Source organism: Onthophagus taurus, chromosome 7 (genome assembly GCF_036711975.1).
Source record: "Onthophagus taurus isolate NC chromosome 7, IU_Otau_3.0, whole genome shotgun sequence".
In the NCBI taxonomy this organism is placed as follows: Eukaryota; Metazoa; Arthropoda; class Insecta; order Coleoptera; family Scarabaeidae; genus Onthophagus; species Onthophagus taurus.
The window spans coordinates 32,947,022-32,969,174 of NC_091972.1; the positions used below are offsets into that span (position 1 = coordinate 32,947,022).

A 22,153-nucleotide genomic window follows, 5' to 3' on the forward strand; every position below is an offset into this window, starting at 1 on the left:
CCGAGTTTACATCTCTATATTCAAGTCTGATAACAAGTCTGAATCCGTATCATCCGTTTCATCAACATTTTCCTTTCTTTACATCAGTCAGAACTTTATTTTCGTCGTAAAATAGACGATGAATTCCATCAATATCTTCTTGCTCTGATAGAGCATAAAACCTCTTCCCACTCATACTACACAAAATACAATCGTCACCAAGAGGACAAATACAAATACTGAAGAGGACAATAAATGAACGAATCGCATAAATGTAACATATATTTGGTTTTCTTTTTAGATCTTATATGATATTATACGTTTACTGAATTATAACGAGTACATAAAAATTGAGTGCAAATCTTTATTAAGAGAATTTTTATAGAATTTTAATTGCATTTTTTTTAAGGTTTTTTCAAATTGCTGCCGAGTTTTAATCATTTTATAAAAAAGTTTAATACAATTTTTTTTCACCGAAATTAAAAAGAAAAAACGATTTACTACCGAATTTTAACTTGAATTATTTCAACTCAACCACGTTTCGTAATTAAACACGATCTGTTCGCATCACTCGATGGATTTCGATTGTGTGAAAATAAATTACGGGAGGTTCGCACGATCTACAACTAAAACCCATTGAACCGTATGGAAATACATAAATCGATTTATTCCGCATTCAAATCTTAATGGAATTTCGTCAAATCGTTTCAAGATCATTAACGTCATATAAATATAATAAAATATAATTATAGGTTTAGGATATAAAAATTATCATATGAATGAGAAGATTGCGTGTAAAATGTGTAATCGATAAATCATAACCATAAAAATTATGTCCATCACGCTTCAACCTTTGCGATTTCGTGACCGTCGTTGACTATATTTTTCTGGGTTTATAGGCTAATTCGTCATCAACTGGCGGAAGTCTTCCCGAGAAGGATCATTTAAATCCTCTCGTTAGTTTATTAATTCAAGCTGAACGTTGCATGTGGGGTAGTAGCCACACGGATAAGGTCAGTAAAGAGTGAAAAGTGCTGAAGTTGCATTTTATGAACAATAAAATCATTTTCAGTGTGGTTGCTGTTTTCTGAACAAAATTTTTTACAAATTAAAAAATCGCAACTTGAAATGATCACTTATTATTTATTATAAAGAATTTACAATGTGTCATATGTAAACATTTTGAAGTGCTATTTTTTATACATTTTTCAGGTTTGATCAGAATTTTGAATTGGTACAAAAATTTTTAAGACAATTAACTTTGAGATTCGATATCTTTGGTAACTGATCGATAAAGTGAAAATTAAGACTAGAAATCGTAAAAGTAAAATTTAAATTTACCAATTTCTAAAAATTCGTTGCTATTGTACTCTTGAAATGGTTACAAATACATTGATTCTCAAAGACAATATATTTTACTTTCAGAACAGCTGAGCTGAAATAGTATGTAATATTTTATAATTTATAATTACAGAGTAGCTTTCTGGTATTTTTCATTTAATCTAGACCTGATTAAACTTCAGTTTTTTCAGTTCAGTATTGTCCTTCGCTTTATTTGAAAGAATATAAATCTTCTTACAAGTCAAGTAACCTTTTTTAAACCGTTAGGTATACGACTATTTGCGGTAATTTTTGATTAATAATATTACTCGGATTAATTTTCAAGGTTGTGTTATATCACCTAAGAATCAAGTTGATATCACCTACACCTACACTGATTTACTCCAGATGCGCTTTGTACTGTTTCTAATTGTAAGAGCATTCCAAGTAGCTGTACGCAGGACATCCATGTAAGTATATTTGGCAATTCAATAGACTCCCCTATAACACGGTAGATAAATTCCATGCTATATGGATACATGTTGCATGAGTGACCTAAATCTCGCGAAACCGATGCTAAACTTAAACAGCTGTTATTGTAAAATAATAATGATAGTAATGAATTATTTGATGGAGATGATACTGATGGACTTTCCGATGTTTTAGAAATAAAGGTAGCATCAAATAGTGAATAAAGCACAGATGAGGTAAAGGTACACGAAGAAGAATCATCTAAGAAAAACTAACAACTTAAATCTAAACTATAATTTTATCAATCAGTAATTACCAGATAAGTTTTACAAGAACATCGAACCGAATAGATCCACAAGACGTATAGATAAAGGCTAAAGTGTGTCATTAAAGTGAACGAAAGCGAGTCAATAAAATGGAATTTGTATTTGTCTTCGTCTAACCAATGGAATATTCTATAGTATTGTTTCTATCCTACTAACATCGAAAGTTGATGAACTAGTGAATATAAAAGCATGTATGTACCCTGCGTAACCGATAGATGGAGCGACTCGTATATTCGTTATTATTTTTTGATTCTAACTCTGTGAATCCCATTTTCCTCCTAACGAATAGCTCAAACCGAGTAAAGTTCACAAAACTGTAAGGGTGAGTTAACACCGCACACTCTGGCAGTAATCCCGAGAGTGGCTACGAGTTACCGCTTTTGGCAGTGAAAATTAAACCAGAGCCATATTCATGATTACCAGTAGGATGGCTAACAATATGATTTATAATAAAAGTTTACACATATAATTCAAGTTATGTACCTTTATTATTTATTCTCAAGAATGATTTTAATTTTTACTATAAATGATAGTAACACGACTTGCTCAGGTCTTATCTGTGAAGTTATTGTTGTTATATTACTGTAAGCATTGATCACAATTGCTTTCATTGCATTGTTGTTTAACTTTTGGTATGTTAACATTTTATTATTTGTAATTGTCCTTTTAATCTTATAATTATTATCCAGTTATCGCTAACACTATTAATTAATATTATTTTAAGCTTATTTTTATACGCCAGTTGTTAGCTCTCTACATGGGAATGAAATTCATAACCTCCGCTGTATTTTTATAAAACACTTTAATTGAAACATTACTGTAAAAAATATTCGTTGGAAAATTCATTCTTTACCGGTATCTTTTTTTCATCTCATTTTTAGTTAAATATTATAGTCTCGCGTAAAAAAAATAATATACATTATTCTAAAATAATAAATTCTGACAAATAATTTATGTTGTATATTGTTATTATTTATTATTAATTGTTGTTACTTATTTTTTAAGATGTTGAAAAATGCAAAAGCAGTATTTAGCAAATATGATTTTCCTCTAGAAATAACGGCGAAGTATTTATTTATTAGTTCAGGTACAAAAAATCATTATATTCTTACATAATTTGATCAAAAATAAAATCGTTATAGTGGGAGCGCCTCTTTTGCTACATCCTCAATAAAGTATATGTATCGACATCAAAGCATTCATTACTCGGATAAATTTCCGATATTAACGTCTTTGTGGCGTTCTCGGAATACATACTCTTATAGTCTATTGAATAAAATGCTGAACTTTGTCAGAAATTTCTTAAATCTCATTTCAACGTTGCAGTGCATTACTATGGCTATCTAGCTTCTTATTCGGCGCTTTGCGGTTTCCATCCTCCTTGCCTCTTGGTTCTAGTCGCCTTCGACTAGGTTCCACACTGACTTTTTTCTCTCGTGGGGTTTCCATTCCATCATGGTTCGTGGAGGTCTTTCATCGTGCCTCCTTCTACCGTGCCCGTACCAGATCATTTGTTTTGACTTACAATTAGTTTCATCTAGAATTATAGTTGACATGTTCATAATTTGTTGTATTTTCTGGTTGGTAACTTTTTCACAAGCTTGTACAACATTTCCGTCGTTCAGTAGTAGATCTTCGTTGTTTCCTCCTACACACATACTTGGTTTTCTGTATGTTTATTTCTAGTTCCTACTATCTTCTCTACCTTGGGCCATTACTATCTGATCATTTGCGTAATGTTACGTGTATACCTTTGCGTTTCTTAACTCTATTCCCATATTCTCGCACTTCCTTTTCTAGTGTTTATACGGCCATCTAAATAGATTCTGAACAGACCATTAGTTTTAAGTATCTCGTCCAGACTGCCACCATATTTTACTTGTGCTGTTGAGTTATCATGTAACTTTTTAGTAACGCTTTACATGCATTTTAGACGCATCTAAATGCATCTCCTGGTCCATCACTCTCTTTTTTTTTTCATTAATTGAGTCAAACAGAAAACATTATGTATCGTCGAACGTCCTACCCGAAAGCCAGAAAATTTCGCATTCAAACTGTTCATATTTCTTGTCAATTATCTGTGTCAGAAATTTTCCATAAATTCGACTCAATGTATTCATTATTGTGATACCTCTATAGTTCTCGGGACGATCTGTTTGTCCTTTATTATGTATTGATATGATCCATAACTTTTTCCAGTCGTTCCACCATATATCCATTATTTCCTACTTCCAAGTAGTCTGTTCTATCCTCCTGAAATAACCGTTTTAATAATTTCTTAATGTTACTATGCCAATGTTGGAATAATGCAGTGTCGCAGAAGGTTGCAAAATATAACAATGCCATGATTTTAGCATAGAAGCATATGGGGAAAACGAAATGGATTTTGGCACAAAAGTAGATGGGGAAAATGAAATGGATAAAGTGTCAGTTTGGGTTGGCGAGATTTACACAAAAGTTGATACAGATATACGATTTTTTTGTAATAGTTACATATCTAATTGGTATTTTGCGATTTTTGTTTTTGAGTTATCGTGTTTACATATTTCAGGTCTGCCTTAGGTGTGGTTAGGTTGGGATTGGTTGTGGACTAGTTGCATTCAGTTTGGGTTTGAACAGGTTATATTTGATTTAGTTTGGCTCAGATAGGTTCTGTTTTGTTAGCAACTGGCTTGGGTATGGGTTAGCTAGACTTCGTTTAACTGCTTTAGGTTGAGTACGCGTTCAGTGTGGATGTGCTGGATTGGATGTGCATAGTTAGGGTTTGTTAGTAATCTTTTGTAACGACAGTTTTGAAAATATGCTAGTAGCTGTCAACTAAATCCGCAATACTAATTATATTATACCAAGAGTGTAAAATGGTGGAGACGCATAGATATTTATACAAATCACTTTGGTATATTTTTTTATTTGTTTATAGTTTTATGAGATAGGACAGCTAACAAGACTGCGGAGCCTGACAATATAAATTAGTAGTATCTTAGAAGAGATGCTGGAGTGATCAAAACATAAGTACAGTAATTTCGCATTCAAACTGTTCGTATTCTTTGTCAATTATCTGTGTCAGAAATCTTCCATAAATTCTACTCAATGTTGTCAAAATTAATTATTGTGATACCTCTATAGTTCTCGGGACGATGTGTTTGTCCTTTTTTATGTATTGATATGATCCATAACTTTTTCCAGTTGTTCCACCGTATATCTATTGTTTCTTGTTTTCAAGTATTCTGTTCTATCCTCCTGAAATAACCGTTTTAATCACTTCTTAATGTTACTATGCCAATGTTATATCTCTTCACTTTTCTTCTTTCTTCCTTGTTCTGTTGGTTTCATCTTCATAAGATCTTCACTCCACCAAAGCTTCCTTTCATTTCGTATAATTTTCTCTTTAAAGTCCAAAGCTTCCCCACCTGCTCTATGAATGGCTTCTTTTAGGGGATTGTATATGTATAACTCTTCTGCATATTTATCAGTTGCTGCATCGTCCAAAATGTCTAATCACTCTCTAAAAAAAATTCTGTATCAAGTTTTCTGTATTGCACTGTGTTATGTCCAAGTTGTATGTTATCTCACTTTGTTCTTTAAGCATTTATCAAACCTTTTCATGAGCAAACTATTTCAGCTTTCACGAAGTAATGGTCGCTGTCACAATCCATACCTCTAAACACGCGTCTTGTATCTAACTTGCTTTGCTATTTTAGAATTATGTAGTCTATGTAGTTATGCGCAGACCATCTGTTCATAACTCTTAATTCATGAGTCTCACATATGTCGATCAATTTGGTTCTACTATTATTTACATACCTTACCTTACACATTGGCGCTACAGCCCCTATAGAGTCTCGGCCTCCCACAGCACTCCTCTCCAGTCCTCCCTGTAAAATGCTCGGCGCCTTCATCCCTTCACTCCCAGCCTCTACGTCATAAAGCTATCGTCTGCGCGGGTATCCCTCTTTTTACCGCCCTCTCCTCGGGCATACTCTCAATATGGCCAAGACAGTTATCTCTGGTCTTTCTTACTTCGGTTGTAAAGGGTAGCATCATATTATTGGTATATTTCCGTGTTTGCGTGGATCAGCCACAAATCACCATCTCGAATGGGGCCATAAATTTGCCCGAGAATTTTTCTCTCCCACCTGTCCAGGCGTCGTTCGTCCTTCTTAGGTAGTATCCATCTCTCGTAGGCGTATATAACCACTGGACGCAAGATTGTTTTATAAATATTCTTGGTATTTCTATGCCTAAAGTATTTTGTATATTAGTATTGGATTTTCCTGGTAACCCTTTCTAGAGTCAAGTTGAACAACGTACAGTACAGGACATCCCCTTGCCGTGGCTCACTACAAGCTCTTTCGTACACGCGTCCGGCCACCTTTATCATACTCCTGGTGTTACTATTTAGATGGTCCTCCCCATATGCTTCAATCGTTCCACTGTACAAGTGTAAATAATTACTAATAAATCTTAATAATTAGAACCTTCTTCTTTCTGTTTTGTCTCTGTCAATGCGGCTATTGTTATTTTCATTTTATTTATGATCCTCAATTTTTCTTCCTCTTAGAGATTGCACGTTTCGCTTCCCAGTCGTCGACTATTAAATCCAACCTCTTTCCGAGACATTACGATTGTGTTTTTAGCATGTTTTGGGTATTCTAGGCATTGGGATACTGATCCAATCCCTAAACCCTCTACCAGGAGGACTGGAAACTTTGAGTTCCAGGGGTTCATCCTTTAGACTAGTTGTTTACCACAGCAGAAGAGACCAGTTTTCTTTGTTTTTCGAAGTGTTACTCCTCATTCCTTCTTCTTTTTCATCCTGGCTGGGAACAGGTATTCGCGGAGATACAACCTTTATTTAGAAAAATTAAACAAATTATTGCCAGTATTAATAATATTTTAGAAATTGTATTGCAAAATATCACAAATTACATCAATATGTGTTCTAAACTTTTAGATGTAACATTTTCACAACAATTTCCGCGAGTATTATTTGATAATGAGTACAACTTTATAGAAGCTTTGGCAAAGTTTCTCAAACCGAGAACGTAAACTATTGTAAACTAATAAGATAAAGCTGGTGCTTTGTAAACTTTTCCACAAAAACGTGTTGTAAATGAAAATAATTCCATAAAGCAATATGTAAATTGCAAATTATGGTTGTAAACTTTAAACTAATTTTTTAAATTAGTTTTTAAGTACATTTGCATTTTTTTAAATACGATTTTTTTATGAACATGCAAATTTCTATTGATTTTCCTCAACTAATACTCATGTAAATATGTTTAAAATTAACGTTTCACCATTTCTTTTTTCTCATGACATTTTCTTATCTTTAGGTTATATAAATAAATTATCGTTTCACGAACGCGACCATAACTTCTTAATTTTAAGCAATTAATCAATAAACAAGTGGCTTTCAAACTACCTTGAAAAATATATCTTGATCATAATCTTGAAAATAAATAAATTATGGTAAAATTTACTATTGTATACTAATATACATCACGGCTTAATTTTAGTTCACTCTTGAACTTGGTCATTAAATCGTTATTATAACGGCATCGATATATTTAGAACACACTATTTTAGCATCATTTAATATCTTTATACTAATTAATTGTATCATCGTTTTGTCGAGGCTGATTTTTAAGTAATCATTAGTTACTAATAAAATGTTTTAAATAAATAAGTAACAACATATTTTGGAATATTTAGATTTAAATTCGCAAAATTGCACACGCTATTTTGAAAAGGTATAGATCCATTTAGGATATTTGAGAAATGTAATGTTTTGTTAACGTTTACGTTTATATGACACTTCACCTTTCAAGTAAACTTCTTTATGAACGTATGTACAAGCTTAAACAACTTAACTTATACGTTAAACATGTAAACCGCAATCAAAATGTAAATAAACTAGTTTGAAATGTTTTGTATAAACCAATCTATCTTTATATCTATTCTATTTGTTAGTTTTTGAATAAAATATGAATAAAAAATTGTTTTGGTTACGCAATTTAAATTTTAAAGTTTTTTTAATAAAGATTTATTGGGAATTGTGGTTAGATGACACAACGTCGAACTTTTTGATGGAATTGTTTGGGGTTGTTTGATGTATCGTAGTTTGATTTATTAGGTAACAAGGGTTTTACTTGGAAAGTTTTATGCGAAAACCATCAAGGTACAGCTGGGCGACTTGTTGAACGAGTTTTCATAGCTTTAACTTTGTAACTTTTACTGAGAAAGACTTATAATGTTGCGCAAAATTCTCCGGGATCTAACTTCCTAGATATTAACAGGGAGCGAAAATATTATTTCAGTTTTAGTATAGATCGTATATTCAATTTCAGATAAAACTGACAAAGTTTTCAGCAAACTTGTAAAGAATGGAATTTATGTTTAGTCAATACTTTTTTTTGATAATCTTGTGGCTTTAAATATCTAAGTTGCTAAATTTGTATCTCTAATACTAACAATGATTGTTCAAAATAAATAATTAATTCAAGTTTGGGTATAAGGCTGCAATATATGTTGCCTAATCTTGTGCAATCTTTTACAAACATTTAGAATCATTTTAAAAATTATTAAAAGATAATTACATCTACATGTTTCCACTCGACCTGCTGTAAAACATTGTAAATGCAAATATGACTATTATATGTTTTTTGGCATTTAATAACCAATTAAAAAATAAATTGCTCAATTATTTCAATGAGCTTGAATGGGAGCAGTCAAGTTCAGAGGAAAAGACCTGTAAGTGGTAAACAAAAATCCAGAAAACTTTAAATTGTTTTCAAATCCGAGAGGTCATGAAAATATCTGAGTATGTAGAAAAGTTTTTATCGTTCCATGGAACTTCTGTAATACAGGTAAATTGATTGCAAAACTCCTGGAGATGCCATCAGTTCTCGTAAAGATGGTGGGGGAAAACTTAGCAAGCGGCCAAACAATATTCGCTTATAAACTTGGGTTACAAGACTTATGTTCACATAAAGACTTTTCCCAGTAGACAATCTCATTGTGGTCGGGAGGACAAAATGAATTGAAGATATTTACCTGCAGATTTAACTAAAATGACAAGGCACCAAATATTTTTAGTTCTATACCCAGATGCTAGTAAATGATCCATTTTTATCATCGTAACTTCAGTGCCTTTATTGAATGCAATAAAACCGTTTCTCTGTTAACGGCACAACAACTTAAAACAACATGGACTGAGCAGGTAAATGTAACATTTTCTATTGATATCGTACCACCATTATGCAATAATGCAGCGTCGCAGAAGGGTGCAAAATATAACAATATCATGATTTTGGCACAGAAGCATATGGGGAAAATGAAATGAATTTTGGAACAGAAGTAGACGGGGGAAAATGAAATGGATCATGTGTCAGTTAGGGTCGACGAGATTAACACAAAAGTTGATACAGATATACGATTTTTTTGTAATAGTTATCGTGTTTACATATTTCAGGTCTGTCTTGGGTGTGGTTGGGTTGGGATTGGTTGTGAACTAGTTGCATTCAGTTTGGGTTTGAATAGGTTATATTTGATTTAGTTTGACTCAGATAGGTTCTGTTTTGTTAGCAGCTGCCTTGAGTATAGGTTAGCTTAACTGGTTTAGGTTGAGTACGAGTTCAGTGTGAATGTGCTGGATTGGATGTGCATAGGTAGGGTTTGTTAGTAATCTTTTGTAACAACAGTTTTGAAAATCTGCTAGTAGCTGTCAACTAAATCCGTAATACTAATTATATTATGCCAAGAATGTAAAATGGTCGAGACGCATAGATATTTATGCAAATCACTTTGATATATTCTTTTATTTGTTTATAGTTTTTTTGAGATATAACAGCTAACAAGACTGCGAAGCCTGACAATATAAAATAAGTATTATCTTAGAAGAGATGTTGGAGTGATCAAATCATAAGTACAGTAGCACGCCCTCTAGAAAGCTTAATATTCAAACATGATTTATATCTAATATCTCTACTTACGAGATTTCCAATTCTATCTGATTACCCGTTCTATCTGACTTCCCTTTTTTATATGAAGCTAATTATTATTGTGATTTTTTACCAAATAGTAATAGTATTTGAGATAAAATTCTCTCATAACAATAAAACCAATATACGGTCAACAAACATTTTAAAACAATGATCCTTTGCTGGAATAAAAGCCGCAAGGATTTCATATTAGGTTTATGATAACATTAATAGTTGTTGATATTATGTTTTACTAAAAATTGTGCTTGTGTAGTTGTACTTAGCTTATATTAGAAGGCTTCGCATAACGTCCATTCAATTAAATGATGTAAATATCGAAAACTGTATGAATGCTGTAGTTGAACAACCAAATACATAGCACAAAATTTCTTGTTTAATTTATCGCAGCATATTGAATCAACATCACCAACAAAGTAATGCAACATGGAGATGTTGCATTGCTGAATTTTGCAATATCACTGTCGTGATAACAAGTTTCTTTTAAATAATTCTATGTTCAGATAAATATCATTTTGATGTTTGATGTGGTTTAATTAATTAACATACCATAACTTTTTAAGCACGACATTTTTTGATCTTCTCGAAAGTATTTTACTCTACCTGATGAGATATATATGATATCAATATGACGAGACCTCACTAAACACGAGAAGTGATCGAATGGCTGCACGCTGATTTTCCCAAGAAGTTTATTGGTAACTCTACCATTAACAACCCGATTAATTATGTAATAATTATTTATGAGATCATTTTAAACAACTTGTTCCTACCATAGAAGTAAAAGATCGGCTTCAATTATTACAGACGAATCATGATGCTGAATCTCATTGTGAAACTCAGTGTAATTGTACGTGTTTCATGATTCAAGCAACACCTCATTTATCTATTACCCGTACTTCTCGTTATTCAATAAGCTTATTCGGGGGAAGATAAGCGAATCACACCTCATGGCACAGTTTTCCTGTTAAGTACCAGGATTTAAATGCTTCACAAATTACCCGTTTATATAAATATGTTTTATTTACTGTAAGTAGGTCTTAAACATAATGAACAATTCTTGGTGGTACTATATCGAATTCATCCAATAATCTTTATTGATTCTTGGTTTGCAAAGTATGACGTCGTACTGATGCGTCATAGAGATGCGAAAGAAACCTTCTGAGAAACCCAAACACCCATGTCGTTGGAAATAATCTCCTTGCTGAATTATTTTTTTTGCGTTACCGTCAGATCTGAAGTAGTTTAACTGAACACGAAGGAGGAAATGCAAATCCGGGTGCCACCATATACCTGTGTAACAGAAATGAAGTAATCGTTCGTAAAGTAGAGTCAATTGTATCATTCCAATATATATTCCAAGAGGACGGAAGACAAGAGCAGATTCTGTATGGTTTATGGGAGATTGAACGCCCAAACGGAAAATGAATCGTCAGCTTTTCCAATCATATAAGAAATACAAGACACACTTAGGTCGAGCGAGGGTCTTTTCTACTATGGATTTTTACTTTGAATAATGGTAGGTTTTGATGGGAAAAAAATCAAGGCCCAGTTGCTTGCGCTGATTCCCTTGGATTTTGACAATATTATCATTCATTGGTGGCTACCAACCTAACCCGAATCATCTCCTTCAAATTTGTACATTTATGCTACATAAATTACCTTACTCGGTCGAAAATATGCCTTCAGAGCTGAGTTTCGATTATCTAGACTTATCTAAACCGGATCAACTGACAGTATCAACTCAGGAAAGTCATCTCCAGCATCTACAATACACCTCAAGATCTGAAAAATAAAAAGGAGCTTTAAAATTTATATTCATTTACTTCGGAGAAACTCCAAGAAACTTCTTTGAACGATAGATGTTGAAGTTAAGACCATCATTTTTTATCATCAGATTAAACCAAACCGAAGAAAAATACACTAAGATCTCCAAGTGGTTACTGTTGCTATAAGAGTTCAATTTTACTTTAACTTCCTCAACAACTATCAGTGGAAGATCACCAAATGGATTCAACTCTGGTTATTGAAATCGCAAACCTTGTCGAATACGTGAAGAGGGCACAAAATGCCAACCATAACTCTCAAAACGTAGTCAGATAGAACATACATCAAGGAAACGGAGTAAAGTGACCAACAGAATATGGAAATGTGCACCAATATTTAGTACGACTCATAGGTTGCAAAACGTTGTTATGGAGTATATTATGGATAACATTTTCTTTAAAAAACTTACTTCTTTCAGCAAACATCGTCTGTTTTTAGCACCTTCGATTTGTAACTAATCACGGCCTTAGTTGGGTTTTGAAGTTTTCTGGAATTATGTTCTTTTCATTCCTAACATTAGTGTGGAGCATCTGTTGTGGAGTGATAGATTTATGCACGAAAGATCTTGAATGAGTGGTTGGTAAGATTAATATACTATACATATATGAAGGGGAGGAGAGAGTATAAGGGTAAGATTGTGTAGTTACTAAGGACTATTTCTTAATAATCTTCTCATTCTCTTGAATGAGAAAGGATGGAATGACGGAATCATACACAATCACGAACAGGGGATCAAGAAAGAAACTGAATATGAGACAGGGGCTAGTAGTATGATTGAAGCTAAAGATGACATTGTACACTATCCCTCGTCACCACGAGAGCAAAGTTCATTAATAAAAAAGACAACTACCAATCATTGCGGTAGGAACGTTATTTGTATTAGTAGAGAGTATGGTTTGTGACAAGGCAGGGAAATCATCCCTATTACAATAAGCATGTCTTCAATAGAAGAATGAGAGAAAGTTAATCGTTAACTTTTTGATTAAATTTTTTTTCAATTCTAACTAAAATAGAAAATACAGACCATTTTCTATTTTAGTTTTGAACAGAGACATTTTTAAGAAAGAAGATATAAAACTTCAAATTGGTCTTATTAATTTCTAACATCTACTGTAGTGTCTTAAAAGACATACGTTGCAATAAAGTTTTAGACAATAAAATGTAATGGTGCAGTATTTCTTTTGAAACAGTTTAGATTCTAAAGAAATTCTTGAATTCAGTTCAAATATTGTTACATACATATTATTAGTCACTTTATATTTTGTAATTTTAACCCAGCTCTCACCAATTTTAGTCACGTTGTGTTTTGAATTTATAAAAAAGAAAAACTTTTTCTAATAATAACCTTTTTCACCTAGGTACCTATAGAGAGTAACTATAAAATAACTGACTAATAGTTAATGGCGATACGAACTTTCCACGAACGAATTCATGTACAAGCCGTTGTATATTTACCTAATGCCACGTTCGCATAGCAAACGGCGTAGTAAATTTGGAAGTGATTGAAAGACCTAAATGCCTGCGGATTTACGGTGTTTGTACAAATTCATATGTTTACCATTGAAGGCGGAAAGCGGCTTAGGAAAACGTCGAAAAAAAGCGGAAAAGCGCCGCGATGAGTTGCACCTCTCTTATTGGCGCTTTTATATCTGGTGGCGATTTTATGTTATCCTTGGCCGTTGGAGGCGACCCCGGTCGAAGGCCGAAAGCTGTTTTCATTATGGCCCGAAAAGTTCTAATATTAACCGACGTTTTTGGCGAAAGGGCGAAAGACACGTCCGTATCTTTCAGTGTGAACGGATCCGCGAAACGGGAAACCCCCTTTTTTAAACTACAGGAAATATAATCGTCTTTGAAAACACTTGGTTTTTGTGTGAACGTTTGTTAAAACAGAACGTATTTGTTAAGTGAAATTAGTTTTTAGTTAATTTTTGGAAGTGATATGGTTTCTATTTTTTTGGCTTTATTAAATCAGAAGGTTTGGTTATGTTTTATTTAATTTAAATAATTTTAAGTTTTTCTCAAAGTATCACAAAATCGGTTTGACAAATTTCAATTTCTTAATTATGTCAATTAATCTCGTAAATTAAGTATGAATAATCAATAAACATTTTCAGTTTGATTGCATTAATTTTTTAGTTACAATTAACAAATACTATAAATCTCAAAACAATTATAATAAAAAATTCGAATTCAAATTCAAATGCGTTATATTGTCACCAAACTTTTTTAAAACAACATTAAATTTTAGTTTGTGTAGTGTTATGACTGAGTACTTCATTGAAAGCCCCAGTTGCAGTCTTTGCAATAAGTCTCGGACGAACATCAAATTGATCGAATCGGAGCTTATGGCAATTAGAGCGTCAAGTACTTATAAAGCTAGTTGAGTCCTTATTGAAAGAGGGTATCTATTTTAATGGCACCTCATCAGTCAAATGGTTTATATCTTTTCAGCACGAAGCGTTTGTCGTTAATTTTATAGGGTTGAATGTAGTAAGTTTCTAACAAATTATTAAATTCACCATCAAAAACTTATGGTCGAACAATAAATCATATTTTTACACCATTTCTTAATCCGTAAAACCAACATGAACAATATACTATTCCAGTACTTATCTTACCAAACTGTTTCTCGATATATTTTTAAACGAAACTATAACATGTATTCTTGTATCACATCTCCGCAATAATAGAAGACATCTGTTGAAATTACAATACCAAAGAATTTCATCTCAACCTATGTAACAAACCTACGATCAATTACTTCTAAACTTTATAAAACTATGTCTAAGATGTGCGAAACTTAAAGACTATTTAATGTGAAGGCCATATTTTTTAAAAAGCTGCAAACACGCAACGTTGTGGATGATACCTTCTCGGTGGTTGATAAAGGTAGAATATGTACCTTGGTTTTAGTTAATTATAGTAACATGTTTGAAACCATTATTCACGAAATTTTAATCTTAATCTTGACATATGTATATTATTAGAATCATTATTGATCGCGGTTAAATTATTTGATTAGGTGGTGAGTGTTTAGTCACTCTTGCAGTCTCCTTGGTCGTACTGTAAGGATCTATAATAATATCACTGCTATTTCTTATTTGTACCTTTAAGTTATAACCATGTTTTTAACTATAAAAAGCAATGCTTTGCGAGTACCACAATGAAACTGCCTAGAATTGTTATATATGGTTGATATTTGGTATTCGAAGAGAGTTGTGCTAAGGGAAAAAATATCTTTACTCGAAGACACAGGACCTTACGAGCCTACTGCTACTGAAGCAGAAGACGAAGACGTTGAATTGATTCAACATCAACATTTTGAAGATTCTTTACTACCTTTAGCAGTTACAACAAGACTGAAATCATACAAAAATTGCAATTCACAACAAGGAAAGTGATCCGGGATACAATAAATTACGATTACTACGACAGGTTAAGATTACTTATTACATCTTTCTCAGAAACATTTTAGACCAAAGGATACTCATTATGTGCTTCTAAGAGTTCTTTTTTCAATAGGCTTGTATAACAATCTGCAAAGTTTATGCCATGTGCCAAGCATTGCAGGTGATCAACATCTATGACTTGTCCTAATTTAATCATTACTGCTGCACCATCAGAGCTTTCGTACACCTGAGATGGCTAAAAGTAGGGTTTCAGCACATTTTTGTATAAAAAACATAATTTTATTGAAGAACCATGACATACATTTCAAAGCATAACATTTTATTTACATTATGGGAAATGTTGGTTAAAATAATTCAAACGGTAAGAAAATTACAATCATTTTTATGGGCTATATTTTTGTGGAAAGCGTTTGGGATACCAGGCAACCTCTGCCATTGTTTATCTGAACTAAAAAACATTTATTTCTTAAAGTAGAGAGATACCACTAGTTCTTACCTAGCCGGATCCTAAATATTTAATTTGTCCGGTCATGTCAGTTGTTAGAATGAAACAGGCTCTTTTTCGTCTCTAAATTATTCAATTAAAAGTTTATATTGAAAAAGGAAATTATCCTAGTTTTATCTAACTGTTATAGTTAGATATCAAAAAAAAGTCCCAATAAGTACTAGATTATTAGGTGAAGCAAAACTTGATCACGATCGGTTCAGTAGTTGCGTAAATATTTCGGGTGTTAACAACTTTATTTATATGAAACTTACAATTAAATGACATCGAAAATTCCTGGGCCATATGACGAATTTACCTTAGATATTGATGCATCTAATGCAAGATCTAATGGATCTTGTTGTGTTAACCACATTTTTCCTTCCTCTGATACCCTTCTCGCAGCGCACACGATGCGCTGTGAATGTACAGATTCATCCTAACGATGTGCGTTTCTTAATTCCAATTCTCATTTCCAATATTTGCCATATATTTCTCAGTCCGTCATTGGATGCACTGATATTCTTTTGATACAATTTTTCAAATAACGTGATTGATACTTTTATTGTTGTTGTGTATAAACCCATCTGCACAACGTTCTAACAAACTATTATTACTAAGGTCTTTATTTCTGGGCTTGGTTGCAGTCAGAACCACCTCGAGATTATAATCCTATAATTTTGTATAAAATTAAAAAGAAAAACAAACTTTCTAAAAACTTTTACCATGCTTTTTTTGACAGTCTATAAAGTATTGCCTCGTGCTATGTGATATTATTTATTATATTATTTATATTTTATCTTATATGTATAACCTTACAACAGTCATCAACTTAGTAGTCATTGCATTGGTTATCTGCATTTGCCTTGTACCACGAGTATCAAGAATCTGAGACCTGATAACATTTTTCATGGTGTGGTTGTTCGTCTGTAGAGCTTTAATGATAAAACGTAATCTGTACAGAATCGTATTCATTTCCTGTTGTTCCGCATAATATTGGTTTTTTGGTTGCTGAAAGAAAATAATTCTTTCTTATATTTTTTCTGAGTTCTGAGTCTTTTTTAACTCATGAAGTTTTTTGTAAGCAGTGTAAGATAGTATAAATTTCAATTGTAAAATGCATAATATGCTAAACCTCATCAACTTTTCAAAATATTGAAACAAAACATGAATGAGCTTTTTGGAAAATCAACAACAGGCCGTCGCGTGCTTTTATGTGTACGAGTATATCTGGCAGTTTTTCACATTTCTTGTTAAAAAATTTGTTACTTTACTTTACAGTTGAATTGCGGTTAAACATGTATGAAGACTACTGGTAGAACACTGCCGCATTTTATTTCTTTGGAGCAAGTTTTACATTTAATCGATTGTCCACTACTCTCTATTAGGAAATAATGCCAAGCAGAAATTTCACCATGTTTTGTTCTGTGTTTACTAAGAGCTTTCTTAATCCATGGTATTTGACTTGTCAGCGTGTGTACTTGTTAAAACTTGTTCCAAGATGTTTGGCGCTTTCATGCTTATAATTCGATAATTCACTAGGTATTTGTGTTGCTTTTAAATCCTTACAAAGTATGTATTATAAATGATTACACCAAACGTTTAATCTTTTTTGCGTTTAATGTAAATATAATGTTAATTCCGAAATACCGGTATTTTTGCGATAACACCGATTTTCAATGCCGTTCCAAAATCGTACGAAATCCCAGTATTCGTGATTCCGGAATACCGCTACTAAAAGCCCTAGTTAAAACCACTACAACCCCTAAAAGCACTTCATAAATTGTGGTTAACTCGGACATCGTACAGTAAATTAAAAATGTCACGAATTTTTAATTTTCAGTTATACTTGCTCGTAAATGGAACCACTAACAGAAGCGACATAATTAACCAATACATAATGATTCCAGTTCCATCTTGATTCCGCAAATCTTCTGTACACATTCTTATGCGTTCCAGCAATTCCAGTTAAGCATATCAAGTTTATTAGAATAGTCTTTCTTAATTAGTATTCCATAGTTTGAGTACATATATCTTGTTCGAGTTTGGTGTATATATAGTAAATATGGCGAGTTAAGTATGTGAATTTCTAGATACATTTCAGTGGAAATAAAAAATAATTTTAAACTACAACTAGAACTAATACTAACATTATCACTCGAACTAACACTAGACCAAAACTAGAATGTTTCGAGTTAAGCCGTGCGTCTTTTAAAAAAGTGTTTAACGTTTCGAATGCCATGTTGCAACCTTCTTCAGAAACAAGTTCGAAGACAAACTTAAACGTTAAACACTTCTGAAAAGACGCACAACTTAACTAGAAAGTTTCCATGTTCTAGGTATAATGATAGTGCTAGTGTTAGATCTAGTTTTAGTTTAATTCATCCCGGTGGTGAAACATTCGTACTTAAAAGACAATTTTACATTTTCTGCTTTAAAAAAATTGATTTAAGCAGGCATAACGTTCTAACAGCGATTTTATTAAATAGCGATAATAAAATAATAATTACTTGTTACTAATTTTAGTGAAAGCATCATTTTAGTCTTAGCATCCAAACTTGCACTCACCGATAAATCAAAAAATCAGAATAGAAAATTCATAACCTTTGATGAAATCAAGTTGAAATCACGAAATTTTTGAGTTATTCAAAACTATTATGGATATGTTCTGCATGAGCAAAGGTATGTTGTATATAGTCCATACCAAGAATAACGCGAATGTGTATAGCCTTGCGGAGAACTGTTGGAAAGCAATTTTGGTCATATTTTTTGCAACTTCTTTGACTTGCCTTTTACTACCAATAATTTATTTCATGCTGCGTTAATTGTTTTTAATTCCTGCTTCTATTCTTGTGCTGCTATTTCGTTTTTTTGTTTTTTTCGTTTCTTACTCATTCAACACAGCCCGTATATTAATAAGTTTTAAAAGGAGCCAAAACTGTGTTATCTAAATATTGGCTTGACATAATTCTTTATATTCTAGAAACTGCTAAAATAAACTGTCGTCCGACTAACCTAACAAATTTGCACTTCCCAATATTCTAATCGGACACCCTTGCAATATATGTGACTTAAAGTTGACCCTCGAAAATTATTATGGGCAGAATATGATATCCGATTGCGTTAATGGCAATAATAATGGTTGCGTTTGGCTTCGCTTATGACTCATCATTTGATTCAGTTGCTTTATTTCTTTAGGTGCTACAAGATTTGGAGGAACGTGTAGTTGTTAGACCATCTAAGTTTTGCATTTTATCAAATATATAAATATCCACGGTATTTGTACGATATACCTTATTGAAAGCAGTTGATGTGGTCAAAGTTATGGCCTCAGGTTTACGAAGTGATGATTTCAGCGGCATTCTCTTCATCCTAAGAAGGTGGATAGGATTTACCGCTTGTGATGGCATATTGACATGCCAATTACCGGATTTTTCTTTTCGTTAGGGCGTAGGTGCTGTAGGCGAGAAGACGTAATAATCGTTTCATGCTAGTAACTCCTCGGGGGTAAAAAATTCGATTTATGTAGTTAATACCTCTGTACTGAAATGCTAGACTCACCACTAATCTTTAAAAATGTTCACGTGTTATTTATGTGTTTTATGGACTTGTTTGCCAATATAATTAAATTTTTAGAAACCCGTTAACACCAACTTTACATGCTCTTAAATTGAAAATACTAAATGTGTAATAATTTGCTCGATGAAAATAGATTGTACAATTTGCACAAATTTACTTCCGATTCGTGAAAATATAAAACGCATATACAATGGACGCTACATACGTTTTGACTAAAATCAGACTACCCGTTATGAACCGTGAATGTACAAGAATTACAAATCAACATCAGAAATCTGTAACTTCAAAAAATTGGTGACCTGAGGTACAGATCGTTCCAAGATTAACTAAAAGCTGCATCACGTATAGAATTGCAAGCTTATGAAGTCGTATTTGCTTTAGTAAAACTACAAGTTTTTTTCATTTAGCTATGTTCTTACACATCATCATCCAAATCTATCCCTTTTCTACAATTTTGTTTTTACACATTTAACCCTGTTTTTTCTCACACAATTCGATAACATATCATCTTCAGTAAGATGTATCTAGTCCCACCCATTTCTACATATTCTACAAACCTATCCTTCTTCTCATCTATTTTATATTTGCCTATAACTATCTTGCTATTTACATCTTATTCTTCGCTCTTTCCTGTCTTCGTAATTGTCCTATTAAATAGTAAGTGAGGTAAAAGTGATGTTTTATAATTCTTGCAAATGGCTTCAAATATCATTATGTTGAACATTTATGTTGAAGACAGATAGAGAATTAGTTAACAACAAGCAATGACGCGATACCTGAAGAATGCGAAATTATTGTTACTGCTTATTTCAACAATTTCCGGTCTGTCGTTTTAAAGCAACGTGAATTTTGTCGTCGTTTTCCTCGTCATCCTGCATAATGTTCGTGAATAATTAAGTGTTTGGCATAATATCTCGTAGTCCACAAGCATCTACTAGATAACGATACACACAATTTAGCATCAGCAGACGTTCGTTGCGTTAAATGTTTGGTGAAAGACTTGAAGATTTTTCAGTACAAAAGTCGAAACCGTTCACCAATTGCTATATGCTGACTGTCAAGTGAGGTTATCTTACACTCATGCTCTGTTAAACCTTGTGCAAGAAGATGATGATTTCTGCTGTAAAACTTAAAGCCTTATTTTTTCATATTGCATACTGCATATCCAGGCTTTTGCTTCACCTAGTATTTGTCATAATCCTATAATATGCTCCGTTATATTGTATCCATGTACGTTCTGTAATTTAAAATCTATTTGTTGCTCAGTCTTCGCCACTCCACCTCTTCCCTGACTATACAACCTGATGTCCATTATTTGTCAGGATGTTTCCTCATCTTCTCTCTCCATCCCAAATTTAATCTCCATACATCATAAAATTAGTAATCATTATATTGTTTTCTTTCTTCACTAATTTTTGGGTGTAATGGCATCCAGCTTCTTTCAGTACGTATTATATGAAGGCTTTGTGCAAGTATTAACGTGCAGATTCTGCGATTGGTTGTGCACATAAAACAAGCTGGATTCTAATGATATAAAGTAAATAATCCAGTAACTTGCAAAATAATGGGAAACATTTAGCCCAGTTTATGAAACTTAATGAACTATATAAATGTATATAATCATTTCTTGTTCCATTCTTTACTTTTATAAAGAAAAATCTTTTAGACTTTTAAAAAATAAGTTTAAATTTAATATGTAAATAATTCAGATACCACGCATCAAATATTATTATCTACTCATAATTAAATTTCATCCACATTATCTGATATGAAAGAAAATACAGATAACAAAAATTATCTTCTTATAAAAAAGATACGATGCATTAACTTAATTAGTTAATTTTCTACCAGTTTATGAACAACAACGTTTTAGTTTATCCTTAAAATAAAATTATATACCAATAACAATAAAATCAATATAAACAAGATGTCAGCACACAATAATAGTTATCAGCGTTATAACAGTTACCCACCGATGAATAGAGCTCGTTGGATCGCAGTGTAAGCCCCTAAAACCATTAGAATTTGTACCATTTAACCTCGTTCTAAGTCCCGATCTCAGCGCCACTTTAAATTAAATTTGTCCGGTACTTCCCCTAAAACGTAAATTTTACATTCAATTTCCGAACAAGATCAAATTGATATTCATTTTACTCCCGGCATGGAGATTCATTAGTATTCCTTCGAGATCTTCCCGGCCTATTTCCTTTCGATTTTCCAGCATGTTCATCTCATTTCCACAGAGACGTAATAAGATGTATATTTTCTTCCCCCTTCGTTTTCCGCAAAGAAATAAATCCACGTCGTATTTCAGTTCAAATTTCTTTGGTAGTAAAATCCTGCGATTACTTACTTAACTTCCAATCGTACATGTTCAATTTCAAAGTTTTAATTGAATTAATATAAATTAAGGATATAAATAAACGTTTTAGGAACGCTTTTCGACAACTTAGTGGGGTGTTTGAAAGAGATTTTGATGTTCAAAGTGTTGATAGTGTGCCTATTAATTTGGAGAGGCGATCAAAAGAGGTAAAATATTAAAGAACGAATTTAATTTTTTAAGGTGTTATTTTAACATTTCCATTTAAAACCATTTGATTTTAAAAGCTCTAAATCTTGGAGTAAAATTCAATAAACTTAGAAGTACGTGTGGAAAACACAGTGCTTCTGATGGATGTATTCTATTAATCTCTCTCTTACTTTGTACACACAGACAATATACAACACATGTTACGGTCTGACAAGTTAGAAACT

At 32.6% G+C, this 22,153-nt stretch overlaps 1 protein-coding gene across 13 annotated transcripts in view; it reads left to right on the plus strand.

The window, feature by feature from the left end:
- LOC111416378 (transient receptor potential cation channel, subfamily M) overlaps nt 1-22,153 on the plus strand; it is a 233,971-nt gene that overhangs the window by 82,527 nt on the left and 129,291 nt on the right. For 4 of the 13 annotated variants that reach the window (XM_071197978.1, XM_071197976.1, XM_071197977.1 and 1 more), the window contains exons 1-2: nt 21,307-21,400; nt 21,832-21,928. The exons of 5 other annotated variants lie outside the window; for them this stretch is intronic. In XM_071197978.1, coding sequence (XP_071054079.1) covers nt 21,327-21,400; nt 21,832-21,928 — 171 coding nt within the window. In that variant the 5' untranslated portion in view covers nt 21,307-21,326. Of the gene's footprint in view, nt 1-878; nt 993-21,305; nt 21,401-21,831; nt 21,929-22,153 lie in introns of those variants that run through there. 4 more of the 13 variants (XM_071197974.1, XM_071197975.1, XM_071197973.1 and 1 more) reach the window with 3 other exon arrangements.